Source organism: Melanerpes formicivorus, unplaced genomic scaffold, assembly GCF_026170545.1.
Source record: "Melanerpes formicivorus ecotype bairdi unplaced genomic scaffold, bMelFor1.0.p_v2 SCAF_22, whole genome shotgun sequence".
Taxonomy (NCBI): Eukaryota; Metazoa; Chordata; class Aves; order Piciformes; family Picidae; genus Melanerpes; species Melanerpes formicivorus.
Window position 1 is genome coordinate 1,928,338 of NW_027142374.1, and position 25,854 is coordinate 1,954,191.

The 25,854-nt window shown below is 48.2% G+C and overlaps 2 protein-coding genes across 3 annotated transcripts in view; one reads left to right on the forward strand and one right to left on the reverse strand.

Moving 5' to 3' along the window:
• The first annotated feature begins 461 nt into the window (after positions 1 to 461).
• Positions 462 to 19,257, forward strand: F9 (coagulation factor IX). The gene is made up of 8 exons (XM_068151807.1): positions 462 to 571; positions 3,501 to 3,664; positions 4,006 to 4,030; positions 6,046 to 6,159; positions 10,224 to 10,352; positions 12,400 to 12,638; positions 15,185 to 15,302; positions 18,517 to 19,257. Exons 1-8 carry the CDS (start codon positions 505 to 507, stop codon positions 19,062 to 19,064), a joined length of 1,404 nt encoding a protein of 467 aa, XP_068007908.1. The 5' UTR covers positions 462 to 504; the 3' UTR covers positions 19,065 to 19,257.
• A 2,576-nt stretch (positions 19,258 to 21,833) lies between these two features.
• The window catches only part of MCF2 (MCF.2 cell line derived transforming sequence), a 75,141-nt gene continuing 71,120 nt past the window's right edge, over positions 21,834 to 25,854 (reverse strand). For both annotated transcript variants that reach the window (XM_068151806.1, XM_068151805.1), the window contains one exon: positions 21,834 to 23,399. In XM_068151806.1, coding sequence (XP_068007907.1) covers position 23,399 — 1 coding nt within the window. In that variant the 3' untranslated portion in view covers positions 21,834 to 23,398. The remainder of the gene's footprint in view (positions 23,400 to 25,854) is intronic.

The following is a 25,854-nucleotide window of genomic DNA, read 5'->3' on the forward strand; positions in this document are numbered from 1 at the left end:
CAATGACTTCCCTGCTCCTGCTGACCTCACTATTCTTGTTGCAGGCCAGGATGCCATTAAGGGAATCTTCAAGGGAATCATGCCATCTCTTTAGGATGAAACACCAACCATACTGGAGTCTTTGAAAATGCTACTCTGGCTTTTTAAATGGCCAACACCACCACTTGGATAGCAAAGGGAAATCTGGGGCTTTAAAGAAGTTCACTGAAGCGGAACAAATTTCTTCTTGTGCCATGCTCAACCCCTCAGACCTGGCAGTAATATCCTACAGAGCAGGAGACGAGCCCAAGAACTGCAGCTGCCTAGCAGGTTCCTTGTGCATGGACATGCCCCGTCTCATAGCACCCATGCTGCCATTTCAAGCTTCAGCAATGGCACATCTGGGGAACTTAAATTAAAGGGTAAACTCAGAGTAAGTAAACAAGCACTTGCACTTTGGAACTATTGACTGAGCTCCACCACCTGAACAATTTGCTAGTGAGAGGTTTGGGCAGTGGGAAGAAGATGGCAAATATTCACCTCATAGTCTCCATTTGTCTGCTGGGAGCTTGTCTTGGTACCGAAAATACAGGTGGGTTCACTTCAAGCCTAGCAAGTCCTTCACTTTTGGGTGCTGGTTGGGAATGGGGGCATTACTGCCACAGGTGAAGGAACAGTCTGTCACTTCATGCTGGGACAGCTTGTGCATTCTCCTGAGAGATGAGAGCTCAGAGGGATTGCTGTGTTTCATAGGTTGCCCCCTTAAAGCTTTGGTTCTATTCTTGGGGAGGAAATAACAATTTGAATGCTGGTTTTACTCAAAGTACATCATAGGCTTAATGTTAAGACTGAGTTTTTCTTAATTTTTTGCAGTTTTTAAGCTCTCAGAGCTTGCTGCAGCCATTTTAGAGCTTATGCTTCCACACACAGAGTGGGGAGAACGTGCCTGGTGGAGTAACATCCTCACCTCTGCGTGTGCTATTGCTTTGTCCTGGAGCACAAACAACTGCTCGCATCCAGAAAACAGTTATTGGGTTTGCCACTGCAAGAACTGTTTAAAGCCAAACTCAGTGTGAGCCTAACAAAGACTGTAAGATGCAGCCAAAATTGTAGACAGGATAGAGTAGTTGATGGATGTGGGCAATCACACATAGTAATGCAGGCTGTTGCTTGATTTATCTGTAGCAGCAACAGTTCCAGCAGAGGCTGGTTCACATCCAGTGTGAGTACTTGCTTGGTACAAGGCTGCTCTTTCTTCTTCTAGTAAAACATTTTAAGTCACAGGTTTTAAAAAGGGCCTCTTTCCAAAATGTGTGCTTGGCAATGAACCTCATACTTGTACCAGGTATAGCTCCTAGAAAATACTATGCTCAGATGGCAGGATGGGTCCCTTCTCATAGGCCCTTGGCCAGGAGACCCACCTCACCCTCAGAGGTTAAGTCATGTGTGAGTGTATTCTTGGTGTGAGCATGGTTTTCAGCCAGGGTGAGTACCATGCATGCACCCCCCATGGAAACTGCAACCTTCAGTTCAAATCAAGTGTTGCTTGTAAAGCAGCATGTGGGATCAGCAAGCAACTGAGAAAGCCTAGAGGGATCTGAGGGTGGCAAAGCTGCATTCATTAAAAAGAGTTTTCTCCATTAAGTGGGTTAATTAAGGCAGATGCCTGGCACATCCCACTGGGAAGAGGTGAAGGAGAGAATCTAACCCTGTGCCTCCCTTTGCACAGGGCGTTGTGTGGCTGCACCCATACTGGGCTCCCCAGGCACTGAGCATAAGCAAAGCCAAAAGCATTACAAAACCAAGGAAGGCTGCTCCATTGCTCCCACCCTGAGCCTTTTTTGCCCAGTTTGGGGACAAGCTGGAGGCTGTAGCTCATTCCATGGGGAGAAGGGAAAAGTCTCTTTCAGCAACATTTGCTTGGGGGGGTTGTGTTACTGTCCCACACACAAACCACTGCAACTGGAAGGAAGCTGGCCACCTCACAAGGGCTGCAGGGGTTTCAAACAAGCCTGGTTTTTTTTATCAGAGGTCAGTGCTTCACCTGTCAATATCTACTGCCAAATAACAAGATTGTCAGGATTTTCATGCACTCCTTTTTGTTTATAACCAAAATCCCAAAAGCATGAAGAAGGCAGAGCTGCCACCTTGCTGTACCATGGTTAAAATCATTGCAAAACCAATTACTTCAGTCTCTTGCAGACAGATCCTTAGGTGAAGGGGCTGGTAACATCAGCAGTGGCATGGCATAAGAGAGAGCAAGCCACCTGGGACTCATGAGAGTTCAACAGAGTAGATGCTCTGCAGATCTGGAGAGGCTGGGATCCACTGAATCAAGAGCAGAAGGTGGCCACGAAAAAGAACAAGTAGCATATACTTCCCCTCACTCTCCTCTCTGCCTCAGCCCATGCTCTCCTTCATCCAGCACGGAGCCTTTGTCAAGGGTGGCCACCAGCAGTTCCAAGAAGAGCTGCTAGACTGTGCCATCTGGTGACAAAAAGGGACATGGCTGCAAACACTAAGGGAGGATGGAGGGAGAGGAGAGCCTGGAGAGGCAAAGCAGGACGGTGCTCTGGGTGAATAAAGTCTTTTGGAGCAGTGGGAAGAGTGCCCACCGGACCTGTGGGGCTCCAAGAGGCGGGTCAGGAGCAAATGCTGCTTTGCAGCTGCTACCAGGAAGCTGCTGCTGACCCTGCCAAGGGCATGTGTGACCCTGCTGGGAGAACGTTCATGGTAGCACTATGATCAGATTGCATGTCCTTGTGCTCTTCAGTAAGCAGCCACTATGGGAAGCATGGTGGCTACCATGGACATCCTGCCTAAACTGGGAGTCCCTGCAGTGCCAGAAGCTCTCTGCTGGTGGTTTCTACCCAGAATCTTGTCTGGTGAGTTGAAGGTGGATGCACATCACCTCACTGACCTAGCCCAGGCAGTGAGGAGGGCTCACATCACCCCTCCTGCCAGCAGGAAATGGTGGGACCCAGGTGCATGGGCAAGGATGAGGAGCAGAGAGAGAAGCAAATGGCCTGTGGTTTCCAAGGGCTGCAGCTGCTTGCAGAGGCAGATGGCCTTTCACAGCCAAAACTGCAGAGGCAGTTAAAGCAGGACAGTGTCTGTCTAAACATCACCTCACCAAGCAGCAGCATGAAAAAGCCTCTTGTTCTTGTGCACCTATAGCAGGAGATACACTGTCTGCTATAAGGTGTTTTAAGCACCAAACATAGACACTCCTGATCACCCTCTCCCCATCAGTCTCTTCTATCAACTGCATTGACCCATAGTTCTCCAGATTTGGTCCTCTGGATTACACTGAAGTTACATGTCAAAGAAATCTCCAGTAGATGGTAACATTTCAAGCAGATGATAACACCCCTGAAATGTCCCCAGCCCTGGGGCAAGGGAGCAGTGAAGGCATGAAAAGGGCTTGCTTTCTGGCAGAACAGAACCCTAACAGCCCACCCCAGCTGCATCACACAGTGGTGGTTGCTCCTCTCTAGCCCCTGTTCCTTTCCAAATTGCAGTCTTCATCGGGAACAAAGAGGCAAACTCGGTGCTGCAGAGGCTAAGGCGAGCCAATTCAAACAGACTGGAAGAGGTTATCCCTGGGAACCTCGAGAGAGAATGCATAGAAGAGAAATGCAGCTTTGAAGAAGCCCGAGAAGTGTTTGAAAACACAGAGAAAACAGTGAGTATCGCTGCTCACCATGGGAACACATTGCTCCCCTCAGCATGCACCTCTACAAGCCTTCTGGGTGAGGAGGTGCAGAGGAGGAAGGAGTGGACAGCAAAGGGAAAGCCTGCAGGGTCAAGTGCAGGTTTTATTCTCGTTTGTGATCCATCAGCTGGGCAGGGGAACTGCATTAAGGTGTGTTGGTCACCACTGGAGTTATGGAGATGGTTGTTTATCCTGCAAGCTTTTTGCTTTAGCTCTGGAGCTGTCCCTGTACTACTTCAGTCAGGCAGTGCCCAGGAATTGGAAATCAAAGGAAACTTTTTTTCTTGTTCTTTTTTTCTTTCCCTTTGCAGATGGCGTTTTGGAATACATATGTTGGTAAGAGCTGCTTTCTTCATGTTCAAATGCATAATATTCATCTCTCCGTGCTCAGGTAGAGGACATTCATTGAAGCAAATGTATTCTAGCAGTCAGAAACTGTGTCATGATAGAGCTACTCAGAACCTAGCTAGTCACCCTACATCCTGCAGCCAACCAGCCTGGGCCTGACTCGTCTGCAAATTGCAAGGGAAAAAAAACCCAACACCAAAACAAAAAACCCAAACAAACAAACACGAAACAAAAGAAACAAACAAACAAAACCACCCCAAAAAAAAAGCACAAAACAAAACAACAGCAAAACAAAATCCACCCCAGTAATCACTTAACGTTTTCTTTGTCCAAGAGAAGTGTTTTTTTGGGGCAGACTTTAAAATCTCACAGAACAAAATCAGCTCACAGACACAACAGTGGATCCACTGCTGCTCCCAGGTCACGATCTGGGCTTCTAGTTTCAGCCATGGTATGGTGCAAAACAGGACAGCAATAATCAACACCCCCTCAGCAAACAGCACAGGCTCTCTTAACCAAGCAGAGGTCTCCAGATGAGGCATGGCCTATTGCAGGTGCAGTAGGGATCCCTGGAAATGCCATATTAAAGTGGAGCCTCAACATGATCAGAGCAAACAGCTATTTGCCATTCAGATCAGTTGCCCCAAACTCATGTCTTCACCATTTCCCCACCACCACCACCTATTTCCCCCCCGCCTTTCACTTTCCATCCCCAATAGCTCCTCAGTCCCTTACCAAAAAGATTTCAATGTTCACTTAAAACTATCTTAAACTAATTTTAAGGACATTTCAATAAATGAACTGCTTTGTAGACTGGCAAAGTGCCCAGAACATCACACTAAAAAGCCTTAAATAATTCAGATTATGCAATCCAGACTATAAAATAAAATAAAGAGTTGCATTTGCATTGCAGGACTATCCCTTGAAATACTGACAGATGAAACTTAATGTTGTTTTGTTGTTGTTTGTAGGGTTTTTTCCCTTGATACTGTGACCAATTAGCTCTTCAAAAATAATGAATGTTATATACTCCTCTGTCTGGATTCCAAAGTGCCTGGTTTACTGCTCAGCTTACCGGTTACTCTTCCCCACACACACACACACACCAGGGGAGCTGACCCCTTGCACAGCACCCAAGTGGTGCCAAGCCCCCATTGTCTCAACCAGGCAGCAACAACAACCACCATCCATACCTGATGGGCAAAACCCTGCCTTAGACCAAACAAATCCATTTTGTCCTTGCTTGCAATCTGCCTTTTGCATTGGAGTCCATTCCTGAGAGCCACATTCACTGAGATGACACAAAGGCACCAAGAGGTTTTCCTTCCTCCACGTCTTACCATTACCATTTCAAAGCACGCTGCCCTGGAATTTAGCATCACCAACTTCCTCTTCCAAAGCTCGGATCACTAATTTTGCAACCCTGGGTATTTTTATTAAGGCTTTAGCTTCCCAGATGTAGGCAGCTGTGAAAAGAAAAGCCCTAATGTGAAAAAGAAAAATCCAGACCAGTTGGAAGCAGCACAAGACTTAGAAAGAGCAATGACCAAGGTTCTCCATTCTAATACACAGAGAAGTCTTCACACCCAAGCAGACAGTGCTTAACCTTTCAGAAAACAAAGGCAGTAGTGTTAAAATAATTCAGATAAGCAAACCCTAACCACTCTAGAGGAAGCAAACCTTCTAACTTTGTCTAACTGTGCCAAGACATGAGGTCTTAAGAGGAGTTCTGCTGAAATGAGCAGAATTAACCCCCACAGGACAGGGAACTGAATTAGGGCTGTGGATGAAACACTGCTGCTGACATTACCTCAGTGATGAGGTTCTACGTGGCGCGCTTGGGTGCCAGGATCTGACTTACTTTCCACCACAAAAAAGGAAGGTGTGTTCAGTCTCTTGCTCATCTTTAACAGGAAGCTTGCACAGAGCAAGGCTCCAGTGCTTGATCAGCATTAGCCATGGTGGACTCTCATGTTTGCTAATTCTCCTGTCTTCTTTCCAAGATGGAGACCAATGTGACTCCAATCCATGCAAAAATGGAGCCATTTGCAAGGATGGAGTCAGTTCCTATGTGTGCTGGTGCCCAGCTGGGTATGAAGGCAGAAACTGTGAGATAGGTAGGTACTGGGGGCTCACTGTGTGTGGCTCTTCTGCTCTAGTTGAAATCCCATTGGGCTCCTCTCTACAAGGATGTTGAGATGTTGAAGCATGTTCAGAAAAACACAATGGGGCTGGTGAGAACACAATGAGGCTGGTCTTGAACACAAGTCTTATGAGGAGCTGCTCAAAGAGCTGAGGTTGCTCAGCCTAGAGAAGAAAAGCTTTAAGGGAGAATGCTTTGTTCTCTAAAAATACCTGAAAGGAGGTTGTAGCAAGGTGGGGCTTGGCCTCTTCTCCCAGTTAACAAGTGATAGGACAAGAGGAAATGGACTTAAGTTCCACCTAGGGAGGTGTAGCTTGGACATTAGGAAAAATTTCTTCACCAAAAGAGTTACTGGGTATTGGGACAGACTGCCCAGGGAGGTGGTGGAGTCATTGCCTCAGGAGGTGTTTAAAACACATCTGGATGAAGTGCTTAGGGACATGGTCTAAGAGTTGTGTACAGGGAGATGTTAGGTTATGGTTAGACTTGACGGTCTCAATGTCTTTTCCCACCAGCAGATTCTATGTTCTGGAGTATTGGGATTTTTTGACCCATTGGATCAAAGCGGGCACAGAGTTTCACACAACTAGAAGGCTGTCTTGGACGCATTTTTGCCTTGCTGTCAGGCACTGCATGCATGTGAGGGAGCTGGGATTGTTTAACCTGGAGAAGAGGAGGCTCAGGGGTGACCTCATTGCCCTCTACAACTACCTGAAAGGTGGTTGTAGCCAGGAAGGGGTTGGCCTCTTCTCCCAGGCAACCAGCACCAGAACAAGGGGACACAGTCTCAAGCTGCGCCAGGGGAGGTTTAGACTTGAGGTGAGGAGAAAGTTCTTCACCGAGCGAGTCATTCGGCATTGGAACGGGCTGCCCAGGGAGGTGGTTGAGTCATCGTCCCTGGAGGCGTTCACGAGGAGATTGGACATGGCACTTGGTGCCATGGTCTAGTCATGGGGTCTGTGTTGATAGGTTGGACTCGATGATCCTCGAGGTCCTTTCCAACCTAGGTTATACTGTGATACATGTGCAAGTTCAGCCTGCCACCAATGGCATTACAAAGGGACATGCTTGGGGATAACAGGAGCGGATGTCTCTTCCCTCTCCTGTCACTGGCAGAGCCCCAGCTCCAGCTTTGCCAAGTACCTTGTGCAGGGTTCAACAGAGACCCAGGCTCAAGGTCTTTTGTTCAGCACACTATGGCTGCCAGCACAAATGTTGACACAGAGACCTTCCTTTATCTCCCCAGCACAAGCCTTGCTGGGGCTACTCATCAATCAGGGATGACATGCTCATCACTGAAAGCAACAGGTTTCCACCAGTCCCAATCAGACCCCACCATGCTTACTCCTCCTCTCCATTTCTCACACCAGGCTGGGCAGCAGGTGCTGAGCAGGGCAGGATCGTCACAACCTCTGGCACTCAGCTGAACTCAGAATTATAATTACCACCAGCAACCTTGGCTCTGAAGGAAAACAAAAGGCAAATATTTTCCTGATGTGTTGAGGAGTTTATGGAAGCCAAGCAGCTGATAATTTAAGCAAGAAGGATACTCAGCTCTTATATTTATAATATAATCAGGGGCTGTGCGACTCGCATAATGTGCCAGACTCGCTGCACTCATAAAGGATTCTCTTTCTAGTTGTGCTTCTGCTCTGGCAAGAGAGGAGCGTACGCTGAAAAGAGCATTTCAAAGCTGCATCAGATTTAAATAGTCTCATTGCAGATTTCTGGTGGAAGGGAGACAGGAGGAAAAAATAGAGCTAGAAGGAAGGAGTGGAAAAAAAAAAAAAGAGAGCTCTGCAAAAATAGTAAATGATGGCATTAAAATGGCTACAGGAAGGGAGGTGTCCTTGAGGAAGTAGGAGTTCATCTGCTGCAAAAGCTATTTCAAAACTCACTGAGAATTAAAAAGGTGTCTGTGGTTTCCCCACCACCAAGAGGTGGTGTTCCCACCAGAGAGGAGCATGAGAAGACACACGCAAGTACTGGGCAGCTCGCCATGCCTCAGGGTGGGAGCCATGGCATCAAAGGCCATGCTGGAATGCATCTTCCACAGAATCACCAAGGTTGGAAGAGATCTCAAAGATCATCAAGTCCAACCTGTCACCACAGACCTCATGACTAAACCATAGCACCCAGTGCCACGTCCAATCCCCTCTCGAACACCTCCAGGGATGGGGACTCCACCATCTCCCTGGGCAGCACATTCCAAAGGCTAACAACTCTCTCAGTGTAGAACTTTCTCCTCACCTCCAGCCTAAACTTCCCCTGGTGCAGCTACAGACTGTGTCCTCTTGTTCTGATGCTGGTTGCCTGGGAGAAGAGACCAACCCCTCCTGGCTACAGCCATCCTTCGGGTAGTTGTAGACAGCAATAAGGTCTCCCCCAAGCCACCCCTTCACCAGGCTAAACGATCCCAGCTCCCTCAGCTTCTCCTTGTAGGGTTTGTGCTTGAGGCCTCTCCCCAGCCTTGTTGCCCTTCTCTAGACATGTTCAAGACTTGCAATGTCCTTCTTAAATTGAGGGGCCCAGAACTGGACACAGGACTCAAGGTGTGGCTTAACCAGTGCTGAGTACAGGGGCACAATGACTTCCCTTCTCCTGCTGGCCACACTATTCTTTATGCATACCAGGATGCCATTGGCCTTCTTGGCCACCTGGGCACACTGCTGGTTCATGTTCAGCCAGCTGTCAATCAGCACCCCCAGGTCCCTTTCTGTTTGGCAGCTCTCCAGCCCTCCACGCCAGGCTGCAGGGGTTGGTTGGGATGTCAGGAATAGCACATGGATCTGCTCTAGGTTTTAAATTTGGAGCCCAGGAATAATCCCAGGACAAAGGTTGAGGGCTTGCTCCCATCTGACACACGGTGTTCTCCGTTAGCATCCGCTCCGGATGGCTGTAAGCAAAGTAGGGGAGAAAAGCAAAGCAGCTGTGGGGAAACCACGTGGCTTGTAACCAAATATTTACAGGAGGCCTTTGTCGTCAGGCTGCCAAATTTCAGACAGCAGGCAGCTGCTGGAGGCAGGAGGCAATGCCAAGGCTCAGCAAAACCTCTCACAGGGCCACTGTTCAACCTGCCTTCTCAAAGAGGTACCCAGTCCTCCTTCAGTACAAGCAGAGATGCAATTTGGAAGGAAGACACTTCCATTGCAAACACGGATTCATTTTCCACAGTCTGGGACAACCAGAGGGGGTTATAGACTGAGACTAAAGGCCCAAGTCCCATCAAATCTCTGACCACAGAATCACACAATGTTAGTGGCTGGAAGAGACCTCGAAAGCTCATCCAGTCCAACCCCCCTGCCAGAGCAGGGTCACCTATACCAGATCACACAGGAACACATCCAGGTGGGTTTTGAATATCTCCAGAGAGCGAGACTCCACAACCCTCCTGGGCAGCCTGTGCCAGTGTTCTGTCAACCTCACAGTGAAAAAAAAATTCCTCATGTTCACATGGAACTTCCCATGCCTCAACTTCCACCCTCTGCCCCTTGTGCTGTCATTGGGCATCACCCAGCAGAGCCTGGCTCCATCCTCTGGGCACTCACCCTTTACATAGTTATAAACATTAATGAGGTCACCTCTTAGTCTCCTTTTCTCCAAACTAAAGAGCCCCAGCTCCTTCAGTGTCTTCTCAAAAGGAAGATATTCCACTCCCTTAATAATTTTTGTGGCTCTGTTCTGGACTCTTTCAAGCAGTTCCCTGTGGTTCTTCTTGAACTGAGGCACCCAGAACTGGACACAATACTCCAGATACATCCTCACTAGGGTGGAGTAAAGGGGGAGGAGAACCTCTCTCAACCTACTAACCACAGCCCTTCTAATACACCCCAGAAAAATACAATACCAGTTGTATTTCACAGGGTCATAGAACAACAGGTTGGAAGACACCTCAAGTGTCACCTGGCCCAACCTTTCTTTGGCATGGTCTAGAGAAGGTGGCCCAGCACCCTCTCCAGCTGAATCTTCAAAGTGTCCAGTGCTGGGGAAACTTCAAAATAAAAAAAGCTTTCACAGTTTCATTTTCATCTCTTTCAGACTTCACTTGTGCTGTTAAAAATGGAGGCTGCAAGCACTTCTGCAGGCATGACCCAGCGCAGAAAGTTGTGTGTTCCTGTGCTGATGGCTATAAACTTCATGAAGATGGAAAGTCCTGTGAACCTGCAGGTTAACTTTTAAAGTGGTTGTAATAGATTTGGGGGAAAGTTTCCAAGAACTTCTAACTTTAGGTACACAAATCTGCTAGAAATGCAATATCCTGTTGGAAGCCAGCCCTCGTTTTCCTGCTCAGCAAACGCAAAGAGCCTGACACTGAACTTTCCCAACAGCAGGTGTGGGGTCAGGCTTAAAGGGTGCTTAAATTGCTTCCTTCTTTTAGCCTTAGAGGGGTGGAAAAGGAAGGTGGTTGTCCAAAAATTGTGCACAATTGAAATGCTCATTTCTGATGGCTACTCACACAGGTGCCTGTCCCACTTGCAGCCATACTTCTAGATATAGATCAGCACTGAAGGCAGGAATGTGTTCAGCTACACCAGCACACACACTGGTGTCCCGCCAGCCAGAGCTCACTCCCATGTTATTCCAGCAGGAGCTACAGATCCTACATTCAAAATGCTGTCAGCTTTTTCAGAAAAAAAGACAGTCTTACTGTAATTCCTCCTGATTGTCTGTCTCATGGCTGACCACCACCCAGTGTTCTATCATTACCTGAGCTGCCCTCCCGACTGCATATATCTACACACAAAGATCCTCAACAGGAACTGGACTCTGTGCTTTAGCTGTGGTATATTGTGGGGTGCAGAGGAAATGCATTGCTGGAGGTTGCAACTTCCTGAGGGGCTAAAGAAAAGCTGGTTGTTGTTCTATTCCCCAACTTTCCCCCCCACCCAGGATATTATATCATGTCTCTAACTTCACTGACATTCAAGCCCAACCCTCTGCAACACAACAAGTTAACTGGGCATGAACATCCCAGAAGCACACCTGGTGCAGGAAACAGATGATTGAGGAGAGAAATATTTTGTCATCCAAGGTCAATTTAACATTTGATGCTGTCATATTTCTACCACCTAAGAATGACAAATTTGCACACCTAAGGTAGGATGCAGGCACTTGCACAGGTGAGTTAGTTTCAGATAGCTACAGCCAGCTACACACTTTGAGCTCCTGAAAGTGCTGACTTTCAGCAACCAGTGTAGGAACTATCTTAGGCTGGGAGTCCTTCTGGATCATTAAGAGCTCAGGCCTGTGTTGCTCAACTTGCTGTATCAGTTTCACTGGACCAGAAAGTTTTGTTGTTAGCAGTAAGATCATCTTTCTGGTTGGGTAATTGCCCTTCCTTCAAAACCTCAGCTTTTGTTAGCTCTGACACCTTCATTTCCTCCCTAGCCTAACCTTGTGGGTAGCACTTGCCATCACTCCAGACTTATTTAAGTCCTATTCCTAAAGCAGACAGTTTAAAACAAAATAGATAATCTCAGTAGGCCACACTTACATCTGACTTTACACTAATGTTTGTTTGCACAGTGCTGTCAAAAGCTTTTCAGATGAAAGACAATGCCTGATGCTATTTACTGTTTTGGCTGCCACTACCAGCAGGAATTGGGCACACGCTGCGTAGGAGAGAAATGGGAAGAGCTCGTCTGAAATGAGCCTACAGATGAGATCTTCATTAACAGAGGAAAATCTACAACTCTGGAAAGAGTTTATTAATGCCTTCCTCACCTTGGAGCCAAGCAGGATTATCTGTACAATTGGCAGATATTACTTCCTGCCCTCTCCCAGCAGGACTTTTATTGTGCTGGTGTTGCTGGCTGTAGAAATGTCAGCCAAGTGCCTGGCTGTGGTCCACAGCAAGCCTCCCAGCTATGCACCTCAACATCCTGCCGAGGACAGGCACAGCTGCACCCTCCTACCCAACATGTGCCCCCTTTCATCAGCTTCCCTCTTCAGGAAACTGTTCAGGTGGCATTTCTAGGGCCCAGAAACAGCTGATGCTTTTGCTGTTGTTACACGTCACCTGCACCACAGCTCAAAGGCAGAGGCGTGTTTGCACAGAGGACATGCAGGCAGGTCACAGCCTTGCATTTTCCATGCCCATCCCAAAATGGGGTGCTGAGATGAGGCAGCATTTGCCTACTTTCCTGCTCCTTCACTTGCTGTAGCCCTCAATGTGATGCACAGCCAGTCATAACTGTGACTGTTTCTCCCCCAGTACCATACCCCTGTGGGAAGATCACGGCTCCAGAGGCAAAGAGCAAGCTCACCCGAGCCATAAACACCTTTGAGAACTGGACCATCACCTTTGATGACGACAATGATGATGAAGATGTGGTGCTGGACAACATCACAGAAACCAGCACTGCTGCCCCCACAAAAATCATACCAATCATGAAGACAGGCACAAGAATTGTGGGTGGAACAGACAGCATGAGAGGCGAGGTGCCTTGGCAGGTACTGCCTGCTTCTGCAGGTCTCCTGTAACTCTATCTCTCCATTTCCTCCTAAACACAGGATCACCTTACTTCTACATACCCACCTGTGAGGTTAGTTTCATGACAGATCTCAAATCTAACAGGAACACAGCATGTGTCCAAAGAAGGGCCATGAGGATGATCGAAGGGTTGGAGCTCCTCTCCTACGAGGACAGAGAGAGAATTGGGGTTGTCCAGTCTGGAGAAGGCTCTGAGAAGACCTTATTGTGACCTTCCAGTATCTGAAGGGGGCTACAAGAAAGCTGGGGAGGGACTTTTTAGGGTGTCAGGTAATGACAGAATGAGGGGCAATGGAACAAAAATAGAAATGTGTAGATTCAGATTGGATGTTAGGAAGAAGTTCTTCCCTATGAGGGTGGACACTGGAAAAGGCTGCCCAGGGAGGTGATGGAAGCCTCATCCCTGGAGGTTTTTAAGGCCAGGCTGGATGTGTCTCTGAGCATCCTGCTCTAGTGTGGGGTATCCCTGCCCATGGCAGGGGGGTTGGAACTGGATGATCCTTGAGTTCCCTTCTAACCTTAAGAATTCTATAAATCTATGATTCTTTCTGTGAATGATTTTATGTCACAGCAACCAAACTTGCCTTTGCTGGGAGTCTACAATGGCAAAAAAAGTCACAAGTCAGAGTCATGGCACCTTTATCTGGTGGAGCGCAAAGGATCTAGTTTTGAGCTACAGCAATAGATTCCTCAATAGTCCTTGAATTTAGCAAGATGAAGCTGAAGCTTGAGGAAGGGGAGCTCTGCAAGGCACAGAATCACAGAATGGAAGGGACTGCCAGAGACCATTGAGTCCAACCACCCTGCCAGAGCAGGATCACTTAGGGTAGTCCACACAGGAATGCATTCAGGTGGGTTTTGAAAGTCTCCAGAGAAGGAGAGTCCACAACACCCCTGGGCAGCCTGTTCCAGTGATCTATCATCCTAACTGTAAAGAAGTTTCTCCTCATGTTGAGAGGAAACCTTCTATGCTCAATTTTGTATCCATTGTTCCTTGCCTTATAACTGTGCACCGCCAAAAAGAGATTGTCCCCCTCCACTTGACACCCACCCCTCAGATCCCCTCTCAGTCATCTCTTCTCAAGACCAAACAGCCCCAGATTTCTCAGTCTCTCTTCACAGGGGATGTGCTCAAGTCCCCTAATCATCCTTCCAGCTCTCTGTTGGATTCTCTCCAGCAGGTCCCTGTCTGTCTTGAACTGGGGAGCCCCAAACTGGACACAATAGTCCAGGTTTGGTCTCACCAGGGCAGAGTAGAGGGGGAAAAGAAACTCTCTAGATCTGCTGGACACACTTTTCTTGATGCACCCCAGGATACTATTGGCCCTCTTGGCCACAAGGGCACAGCACAGTTCATTTTTGACTCCATCATTTTCAAACAATCCATGGTAATTCATATCAACAAAAGATCTGTCCTTGTATGACACCTGCCAAATCCAGCTGCTCTTTCCTTATCCAACTTACAACATCCCAGTCATCTCCATCTCACCAAAACTGACAACACAGGTGAAGGGGGCAGAAGGGCTGCAAAAAAACCTCCTCCAACCCACTACTCTGCAAATAGCTTTAATTTGTTGTCCAAAGGGAAGTTAGGTCCTTCCCTGGATGTTTTTCAAAGTCATCTACTCTGGCTTCAGTGACCCCAGAAATTTCAGTGACTGAGAGTGAGGAATAATAAATTCAGATGAGTTTTGGGGAATGGCAAACCTTTTTCTGCTGCAAGCACTGGCAGAGACCAGCACTGGTGTTCTCAACAAGAAGTTGTCCACACAGGGACAGAAATGTCCATTCAGGCAAATCTGCTGATCCTCCAATTCTGCTGAAGGAGTGAAGGAGGAGCAGGGTGGATGAAGATAGAACAGAGGCAGGCATCTGCCCTCCATTTTAGGGTTTAAAAACCCAGAAAGATGATGGGGATATACGTGGCCACCAGAAGCAGTAGCAGCTGGTTTGTTGGTAGGTCATGTACTGTGTCTGAAAGGAAGAAGCTATCCCACTGCCCTAGCCATGCCAAGCATTCTGGTACAGCCTTTGGTGGGACAAATCATAGGTGATGGCAGCAACCATCATGCATTCACAGAGAGCCAAGAGGGGAATGGAGAAGTCAAATATGAGAAATCAGTAGCTCTAAAGTAAGTAAATTCACACACTACAAGCCCACCAAGTCTGACTAGTTAGCTCTGCCCATGCAGACCTTTACCTCACCAGGCAACCGTCTCCAGGAAGGTAGTTGAATCCCCATCCTTAGAGGTGTTTCAAAGACACAGAGATGTGGTGATGTGGTGCTGAGAGCCACAGTTTAGCACCAGATTCAGCAGAGTTAGAGAATGGTTGGACTTGATCACAAAGGTCTTTTCCAAATAAAATGATTCTATGATCTCTGGCAGCATTATGCATGTACAACCTAATCCCAGCCTGTCCTGTAGCCAGACAAACCTCCCTTGTCCCACTCTCCTCCTTCACCAATTTACAGACCCACAGACATGATTTCCTTCTGTTCCTGCAGGTTCATCTGGTGAATAGCAATGGTGTGGGCTTCTGTGGTGCATCCATCATCAACGAGAAATGGTTAGTGACAGCAGCCCACTGCCTGGAGCCAGGCGACGATGTCACTGCCGTGGCAGGTGAGCACCCTGGGTGGCATCAGGACAGCACAGGAAAGGGATGTGGGACAGGGCTTGCACTGGCCAGGCACAGACCCCATGGACCCACACCACCATCATGGCTAGCAACATGGCACAAGTTGGTTTGGGGCAGTTAAGGTCCCAGACAGCAGCATTTTTGGCAGCCTACTCTGTCCAGATACCACCACCTCCAGCAGAAGCAGTGAGCTGGGTCTGGCCTTGGTCCAAAGCCACATTGCATATTGGTCCCAAAGCCACACAGAGCACAGGCAAGCTCACTGGGACCAGGTAGGATCCACAGCCATTTAAAAGCACATTTGGCATCAATTAAGATGCTGCTTCATGAGCTGGTGTGATGTTATTTCTATCTCTACTGGCCACACAGGACCTCACTAGGGATTTCTGATCTTCTTGGTGCTCACACTAAGTTTCCACACAACTCTCAGACAACAGATATTTGTAGGCAACCCAAGTAGCTCCTTGCAAGGAGAAGACAACTACTTTTGTTTCAAGCTTGTTTAGAAGGAAATAGAATTTATGGATTGAAGTAGAGGAAGCTGGCTGGCACAAGGGGAAGTGTGCTCTCCCAGATGGGTCTCCAGGGAGTTGGGCAGGAGCAGTGTGGCCAAACTGCCCAGCAAGTGATGCTGCTGCTTTACAAAACAAACGTATCTCTGCTTGACAAATGGTGTTTTCTCCTGGCTCTTGGTACCTGTCTGCTAGGCAGCCTGCTGGTAATTCAGCATGGGGCCTTGGCAAGAACTGTGAGGCCAGGTTTCACAGCTGGGGCAGAATCAGCTTCCCCAAATTAGTTGTTTCTCCATTTTTTGATTATCTGGTGTAGGAGTGGGACACTTACATGGTCAGTAACTGCTACAAGCAGTGCAGAGAGGAGGCATGGAGGAATGATATTCTCTGCTTAAACACTATGAAATGTGTCAGTGACCAAAACTACATCCTACATGAGCCTTAAAGAGCTGAGTTTATATCCACAGAAACAAGCTCATCAAGAGGGCTACAGCTGCATCTTTATCCTCCACATTAAAATGGCTGAGCTCCTGGGGCATGCCTGGCCAGACTCTGGAGACTGAGTGCCACGGGACTGGGCACCACCTGCTTGGTGCTGGCAGGATGAGCCTCACAGCTTGCACACAGCTTTTTTCCTATCCACTTTCAGGCAGTTTTGCTGGGAAGCCCAACAAAAAGCTCAGCACAAAGCTCAGCCTTACACCTGCTAACCTGGGAAAGTACAAAATACTCAGTGAAGAAACAGCTCCCCCCCCCCCCCCCCCCCCCGAAAAAAAACACATTTCCACCTGGACAGAGGTTTTGTGTTTGCTGCATCTGCATGCAAGCTGCCTCTTCTGCTCTCCTACATATCCCTCACCCCCTCTGCTTAGGATCTGCTGCCAGCCAAGTCCCCCTGAGCTCCCTTCACCCCACTCTGCAGCACTGCTGGATTTCCAGGGCAGGATTTTGGAGAGGCAGGAAGTCAAGGAAGCAAAACACGATTTTGCAGAGCTTCAGGGACTACTGAATTTGTGCCTGCGCCACGTACACTGCATGGGCAGTATCTGACTCCTTCACGTCCATTCATGCTAGACGTTCAGCTTTGCATATAGCATCCTGGGAGGCCCAAAAATCAATAGCAGGGGTAGAAGAAGCATTCCCCTCCCCTTCTTTGCCTCTCCACTTTCATCTCAGAAGCATGTTTTCTGGTGCCCAGCAATAATGAGCCCCCACAGCACAAGGAAAGCCTTCTGTAAGTCTCCCCCATATCAGTCTTGCATTTATACTGTGGAAACACAGCCTGGGAGGAAGCTGACATTCACACTGCTGCAACACACTCCCCCCTCCCCGTCCCGTCCCCCCCCTCAGAGAGCACATCAGCAGCACCAGCCACCAAGGCTGCCTTCAACAGCATTAGCGTGAACACTGAAAGCTGCCTCACCTCTTGTGCTGGGCTCCGTGCTGCTCCTCGCCGGCAGACGCAGCAGACACAGGACACTGCTGGGGCCAGGAGTGCTGCAGATATTGTTTAGAAGAGATGCTGTACTCTGGAGATCACAGCAAAGCAGGGAGAAATACTGCAGGAGGGGTTAAACGCACCCTGTGCCTCTTGAGTTGCAAGAAGGCGAGCGGGAAAAGTCATCCTGCTCAGGAGCCTTCAGTTCAGAGGCAGGAGAGGGGACGTGGCTGCAAACAGACCCGACACTACCCACTGACTGACCCAAGCCCACAGAAGGTTTTCCCTTCCCTCTACCTGTTACACAAGCCGGGAGGGGAGGTAACAGAACTCAATTACGAGAGCCTGGAGCTGCCCGCAGCAATTGCCAGCAGCTGAGCCTGGGGTGGGTGGAGGGACCCAGGGGCACCTGTGAGCATTAGGGAGGGGCTGGGGGGTGGGGGTGGGGGGTGGGTGGTATTTTGTAGCCTCTTGCACACCCTTCTGCTGTGTGGTTTTAGGAGAGCAAAGGTCAGGTGCCTTTTCACTAATACATGATTTAATCTAAAGAAATATTTTTGAATTCCAGAGGGTTTCCTCTCTTTGATGTATGGGCAACATCCCCTTACATCTCTCTGAGGGTGCTAAATCCCCAAACCAGCCACAGTCACAGAGTTACAGAATGGTGGATGTCAAAATGGAGCCCTGGAGATCACCTAGTCCAACTTTCCCCTGCTAAAGCAGGTTCTCCTTGAGCAGGTTGCACAGGATCTACACCTTGACATGTTTGGAATCTCTCCAGAGATGGAAACTCCACAACCTTTCTGGACAGCCTGCTCCAGGGCTCCAGCACCCTCACGGAAAAGTTGTTTTGTTTCGTGTTCAGGTGGAACATCTGTGTTCCAGTTTGTGCTCATTGCACCTTGCCCTGCCTCTGGGCACCACTGAAAATATTCTAGCTCCAGAACATTGCTACTAACCTTGGCCAAAGCACCTGGACCTTTGCCATTTGGTCAGGTAGTACGTGACCAGCGTCACAGTTGGAGTTCCAGGGTCTGTGGGCTGCAAGGACAGGGGAGGTGCTGCTGTGGGGGAGCCTCCACTGCCCTTTGACAAGGAGCAAGCAGCCGTTCTAGCCACCAGGCTTGGAGCAGCCCAAGGGCTGGGGCGTGCATGTCTCGTCTCTTTACAGCCTTCTGGCTGGGGTATCACCATTAGGTCTAGGTCACTGGTCTGGCCACGGAGCTCACGCCACGCTTGTCTCTGCAGGCGAGTACAACACTAACGAGGAGGACAATACGGAGCAGTGGCGGAAGGTGGTAAAAGTCCTTCCCCACCCCACGTACGATGCCAGGATCAACAAGCACCACAACGACATCGCCCTGCTGGAGCTGGACCGGCCGCTCAGATTCAACAGCTACGTGACTCCCATCTGCATCGGCAACCGGGAGTTCACCAACACGCTGCTGAAGCACGGCACGGGCACGGTCAGCGGCTGGGGCAGCACCCTCTTCCGCGGCCGCCCCGCCACCATCCTCCAGGTCCTCAAGGTGCCCTACGTGGACCGCCCCACCTGCCTCAAGAGCTCCTCCACCACCATCCTGCAGAACATGTTCTGTGCAGGCTTCGTGGATGGGGGCAGAGACACCTGCGGGGGGGACAGCGGAGGGCCATACACCAGCGAGATCGAGGGCACCTGGTTTCTCACGGGGATCACCAGCTGGGGCGAGGAATGTGCCAAGCCAGGTAAATATGGAGTCTACACCAGGGTCTCCAAGTACCTGAAATGGATACAGGAGATGACGAGGCTCACCTAAGCCGCAGGTGGTGCCAGCGCGCCGGGGGCTGGACTGATTAGCTCAAGAGATACCAGAGCAAGCAACTCGTTTTCCAGAAACAGTTGCATTTCAATAAGCATTTCTAAAGGAAATAATTTCTGTGTGTGGAAGGCAAAAGTTGAGAGAATGCAGGGGAAATGTGGCAACAAGGAAATAAAAAAAGCCCTTACAATTACCCATGTCTGCATTCCTCAAAACACCAACACTGTCTCAGCCCCCAAATCTTTAACCCAGAGGCTGCAGTGGATGGGGGGGCCATGGCTCACACATGTCCCAGGGCCAGAATGCCATGGGCATTGCCCACAGCTGCCATATGGCACCGTGGGCAAGGGGGGAACCCAGCAGGCACTGGGTGCTTTGGGAATCAGTATCCAGCAACATCTCTGTAGCAAGAGCACAGGAGGGAGGTGAGCAGGCAAAACACTGCACCCACTGCACTCTCAAGCTAGATGTTTTCATGTGAAACAGGCTGAGCTGGATCATCACAGGATCACAGGATGTTAGGAGTTGGAAGGACCCTCCAAAGATCATGGAGTCCGACCCCCCTGCCAGAACAGGACCTAGTGCTGGTTGCACAGGAATGCACCCAGATGGGTCTTGAAAGTCTTCAGAAAAGGAGACTCCACAACCTCTCTGGGCAGCCTGTTCCAGTGCTCTGTAACCCTCACAGTGAAGAAGCTCCTCCTCATGTTGAGGTGGAACCTCCTGTGCTGTAGTTTGTACTCCTTGTCCTATCACAGGGTGCAACTGAGAAGAGCCTACACCTAATCATGGCTCATTGATTCCCATTTGAGGCTGAGGGGAGACCTGCTTGCTAGCTACCTTAAAGGAGGTTGGAGTGAGATGGGGGTTGGTCTCTTCTGCCTAGTAACAAGTGGTAGAACAAGAGGAAATGGCCTCAAGTTGCACCAGGGGAGGTTTAGGTGGGATATTAGGAAAAATTTCTTCACTGCAAGAGTGGTCAGGTATTGGAACAGGGTGCCTGGGGAGGTGGTGGAGTCAACATCCCTGGAGGAGTTCAAAAAGCATGTAGACATGGCTCCTCAGAATACGGCTTAATGGGTATGATGGTGTTGGGTTGACAGATGGACTTGATGATCTGAGGTCTTTTCCAGCCTTAATGATACTATGGACAGCAAGAAATGCTTCTCCTACTTCAGGACAGTGTAAAATTGAGTGTAAAACTGGCTGTATAAATGACCTAAAATCTGAAAAAACCTCAGGGGCAGGCTCTGTGCTTTCTGTGGAGCCTTGTTAGGATTATCAAGACAGCTGCTTAGTGCTCATCAGCTGTCCTGGTCTCCATATTCACCATGTCAGAGACTGCAGGCATGGCTGCTACTGGTGGTGATGGAGACAGAGCATCACCCTCCCCAGATCAGCATGTGGGATGTCCCTGAACACAGGTAGTGTCTGGCGTGAGCCAGTGGTAGAAACCTTGATGGGAGGTGCATGACCCAGGCACTACTGGCATTGAGGCACAGGGAAGGGCAGGTGACATCCCAAGGGAAGCTATTCTGGGCAGAACTCCTCTGCCAGGCTGCCTCCAGAGACTTATTTCAGTTCCCAGCTCCAAGGGAAGGGAATAGTTGCAGAGGAAGTTCACCAGCCAGTGCTGGCTGCTCTTGGCACAAATCTCCAGGAAAGGTCCCAGGGAAATGGTGTGCCCTTTGAGAGCTGCATCCCATGATGCTGGGCATGGGCAGCTCCTGCAGAGGCTTTGCCATGCTGCCCGCACCACACACAGGTCCAGGACCAGTCCCCAGAGGCAAAGCCCTGGCCAGTGCCAGGGATCTCCTCCCTCCTGCCTGGTGACCTGCGTCCCCAAACCCACCTCTCCTCCCGCACAACCTGGAAAAGTGTTGTGGAGAGCCTGCATAGCCCTTGTGCATCCACCCATGAGCATGCTCCCTGGGCCCCAACCCAGAGGTTCCTCCTTGGCAGCACAGTGCTGGGATGCAGAGAAGGTAGCAATGGAGACACCCTGAGCCAGGACAGGATCTCCACAGCTGCTGTTTCAGACACCAGTATGAGTGCTAAGGTGCCTATCCCACTTTCACATCCAGCAAGAAGCTATTTAAATCACCTGCATCATCATCATCATGATGATGCATGTCAGAAGGTCATATTTGTTCCAAAGAAATTCAATAAAACCAACAGTGTGAGGATGACAACTCTTTGTCCTCCAGAGTGCCAGCAGAAGTACCTTTGGACAGAACTGCAGATTCCTGTATGAATTTATTTAACAAGTTTTTAATTCTTAAATATAGATTTAACACAGGGCTTGGGTTGGGTTTGTTTTGGGGTTGTGGTTTTTTTTTTACAGGTACATATACAATATAGTTCATTTAAACTTGCAGTCAGAGAAAAACCCTTTATACATGTACATGAAGAGCCTAAGTTCAACAGCATACTGAAGGTTAACACCCCAGGTCGTGTGCAAAGTTTCCCACGTTTAAAAACCTCAGACTGTACATTCAGCTTCGCAGGACTTTACCAACCTCATAAGTTAACAAAAGCTTAGATTTAAAACTATGGGAGACAAAACAATTGTTTATTTTTAAAAAAACCAAACAAACAAACAAAAACAAGAGGAAAGATTAAACCCATGTAATATGCAATGTGTGCTGAGACAAGTATATACAGCTGGTACCTCAAAAGGCGTACCCTTCCCACAAGAATCGTTACCACTTATAAACAGTAACTCAAGAGACTCCTAATTCTCCCCTTCCATCCCCCTCCCCCCCCCCCCCCCCAGCAAGTGCATTGTGACCAGTTTAAAAGTAGACAGAAATAACCTTCAGTGACTTAAAAACCTCTCTGCTGTGATTGCCAGGTAGCTGGGATCTTGCAGCATTGCTCAGCTGGTCAGGTTTTTGAGGGGTTATCTGCAATACCGGCCACTCGAACTGGAGAAACGTCCAGCGGCGTGGTGGGGAAGCCCCCAGGCAACCACAGCCAGCACCAAGTCTGACAAAAAACAGTCACCAAAAAAAACACAACCCCACCCCAGTATGTTTTAACTTAACAGCTTGGTACTGTGTCTAAGAATCTGTGTTTCACAAATGAAGGTCCCCCTTTAGTCCATGGTACAAAAGGTTCCACTGTGATGGGACGGAGCAACTCCACTACCGCATGCATACTAACAAACCCTGCTCTCACCACAGTCAGGTGCTCTTTGCACACATCTGCTTAAAAGTCAAACCACCTGTGCCTACATGCTACAAAAGCAAAACTAGACAGAGAAACATAAAAATCAAACAATGAGTCTCCAATAGTCCCCTTCTTCTTCTGTCTCAAAAAAAATGCAAGAGATGCATTATTAAAGATGCTGAAAAGTACAGTCCTAAGCCACAAGAACATCCTTAGTGCAAACATGGACATTTCATTGGGATTTATGGCACGTGTTCCAAAAAGTACATACATTTAATGTAAACTTCAACACTTGCTAGATACAGGTTTCAGCTTTGGGTCGCTTTGGGACCCCTAAGTGATTGGTGACAACCCTGAGTTGTCAGTTTGATCTGATCCAAGCCTCACCGCAGTCCAGCGGGCACCGACCACAGTGGGCTGGAGTCAGACCCGAAGTGCAAAGAGAGGATCTTTAGTGTTATTGCATCGTCACACGTGAGTCAGCCAGATGATGCTCTTACAGAACATTACATTCACATAGCTGAAGGAGATACTTAAGAAAAACCCATTCATAAAAATCAATCAAGCAGGACATACAGCTCCTTTGTTTGGTTTTTGGTTGTTTGGGGTGTCGGTTGCTTGTGTTGGGGGTTTGGTTGTGGTTTTTTGGTTGGGTTTTTTTTGGTTGGTTGGTTGGTTTTTTTTTTTGGTTTACCAAAACTCAGCTCTTTTATTTGCAACTTCAAGAGCTGTCAGCTAATAAGTAGGTAAAGCCTTCAACCTGCAGAGGAAAATTTCAAGCATCTAAACAAAGTGTTCAGGAAACTGTAGTGTACTTCTCTGATGAAAACGTGATGGATGTCATGGAAAAAACAGCAGGTAAAAATAATAACAAAATACTGTACTTTTCCAGAGCAAATAAAACCCCAAACCAACAGAAAGAGCAGAGAATGGCTTCCTTTATGGCTATGAGAAGCTGCTCAGGACCCCGGTCCCGTTCAGTGCAGATGAAGCTGTGGAGGTCTGTGAATGTGATGAATAGGTACAGGACAACTCCAACTATTGTGCTATTTCTCTGTAACACTTAGTTGAAAGCTTCCAATGAGCATCGAAAATAGGATGCTACCAGTTCACCCTTAAGTCAAGGGGAACTGAACTTTCTCGTGTTACACAGGGCAGCATCTATAAAGTAATGAAGAATGATGTTAATATTAAAGCATCTTGTTCCCAGAAAGACATTGTTCCCTGTAATCATGTAACATTTGTATAACATAAAGAAGAAAAGAAGTGCACTCCCATGGTTCTCCCTAAAAGCTGAACTCCCATTAGCTTCAGAGAGAGCCTTGTCTAAGGCAGCACCGTTTCCATCACCTATCAATTGATTATCACATCAGGGCCAGCTGGTATCTTCCCTAGGCTCCTTATTTTGCTCAAAATGGTTTGCTACATCATTACAAAACAGCTCTATTGTGAAGCTGGCTGGCATTGTGGGTTGTACAAGGAGACCCTGCTTTGTTTGAAAGGCCAAAAGGAAATCAGCATTACCTCCAATGCACCCTGAATAAATACAAAAGCCTGTGGCTGCAATCATTAAAGTGCATTAAAGTAACAGTGCAAACAGCTTTGCTGCAGCTGCAGAACTACAAGTGGCATCTGAACAGAATGTGGACAAAACTTGCACATTTCAGCTAACATGCTCATGCCAGGCTGCAAGAGCTCAGCCACACACAACACTCTTACCAGGCAGATTCAAACCACGTGGCCTCAGAAGCCACAGAAAGGGTTGTCTCAAGCTCACCATAATCAAGAGGACAATCCCCACTGCCCTGGCCAGCAGGACCAGGGGACAGGAGAGCTTGGTCTTTTGGGCACTATCAGCGGGGGAAACTTTTCATCTGCTTTGCTGCATGGGGAGCACAGACAGGGGATCCCCTTAAGGCTTGGAAGAGACAACTTGGCAATTGAGGTGTTAAAATGAACTAGGATAAGGTCTGGTATGTGAAATAGGAGCCTGTGGCATACTGAACCCAAGTGGCTGCACGTATTTGTGCCAGGACAGAGCATTCTTCCACACCTGCTCTGAACTCTCCTCACCTTTGGGCTCAAGGCAGATTTTGCCATGTAAGTTTTTTTAGCTGTTTAACAGAACTTGGAAGTTGTAGCAATATTTCTTTGCTATCAAGTGAAGGCATTTATCATTGCCTCCATTTGAATCCTTTTTTTTCCTGTTGTTCAGGCTCCTCCATTTCATGTTCTTTCTAAAATTAATCAGCATCATGCAACCTTCACACAGAGAATGGAAACTGGACACTTTGCCCTTCTCTCTGCCCAGCTTTTAAAGGTCAGGTGCAAAAAGCTGAAAAGGCTTTGACCTGATGTGAAAATTAAGGGAGCAAACAACGTTTCCTTGTGTTTGCCATCTCTTTAGTGCTGCTGAGACCAAAGGAAGAGCAGGGACAAAGCTCAGCCTTGATGAGAGGGGAGGCTGTGGGACACGAGCACTCTGTCACTGGAGAGAAAAGGAGTCACACATCTGCTTTGGGTTACGGCAAGGACCTCACTTCTGCCGTCCCCACTCTCTGTCTGCCATGAAGTGGGTGCTGCAGGGCAGCCAACAGGCCAGACACCTTTTCCTTCACTGACACAGGTGCTGTCAAGTGCTGTAAATCATGGTCTTTGGCATGGTAGCAACCAGAGGGGCTTGCAGACATGGTTTTTATTTTCCCTTCTGCTCAACTGTGGAAGAGGAGTTGGGATTGTAACCCTGCAGCCCTCACCTTCATGGAGATGTGTGTCTTGCACTAAGGCAATGAAGACATAATCTTGCTTCTCCTTGGTAATGACAGAGAAGTCAAGTCGTTTGACCAGGCAATGCCTGGCCACTCGAGCCAGGCAGCTTAAACACATGGCTACATCTCAGGAGTAGCTATTTTCTGCCTATTGCTTTTTCTGAGCAGAGTTCTCTCCAAACCTTTTCCATTTGTGAGATCTCTCTGTTATCACCTGCAATATGAAGCTATTTCTAAGGGATACATATTAAAAAAAACCTAAATCCACCATGGATATTATCTATTCAGAAGAAAGCAGCAAGGACTAATCTCCACAATTGCAGCTAGAGGCAGGCCTGAAGGAAAAATGGTTTTCAAAATGACCTCAAGCCAGCCATCTTCCTCCCAAAAGGCCTTCTGGGCTTATATCCAGGCCAAGATTCACAAAAAGTTTAATAAGGCTTCTTTCCCCACACCTCTGCACAAGGTGATTGGACCAAAATACTTGTTTTATCAACAGCTACATGGTATGGCCAATAGTAACCACTCATCTGAAAAGAAAACTACCTCTGCAGCCATGTGAGGGAAGGAAGAAAAACCATCTGCAGATTCATTTAGGTGTTGCAAGCTCAGCTTTGCATGTGGGGCTGTCCCCTTGGCAGGCTGGTTCAGGAGAACAGCAGGTCTGCAAAGCTACAGTGGTCAAAGAGGGGGGCACTGACTGAAAACACATCTGATACCTTCAGTTGGGCAGCAAAAAGTTCCCTATAACTCCATTATGATCTGTACTGGCTCAGCACTGGAATTACTAGCAGGAGGACAGAGGAACAGCTTTTAAGGGAGTAAGTATCAGCCATCCTGTGGTGGGA

What these genes read in the sequence shown, in the direction of transcription:
- F9 (XM_068151807.1), top strand. Translation starts at nt 505, where the DNA reads ATGGCAAATATTCACCTCATAGTCTCCATTTGTCTGCTGGGAGCTTGT. An exon ending in TCTTGGTACCGAAAATACAG is followed by an intron (nt 572 to 3,500) that starts GTGGGTTCACTT and finishes TCCAAATTGCAG; the next exon opens with TCTTCATCGGGAACAAAGAG. An exon ending in AAAGTCCTGTGAACCTGCAG is followed by an intron (nt 10,353 to 12,399) that starts GTTAACTTTTAA and finishes TTTCTCCCCCAG; the next exon opens with TACCATACCCCTGTGGGAAG.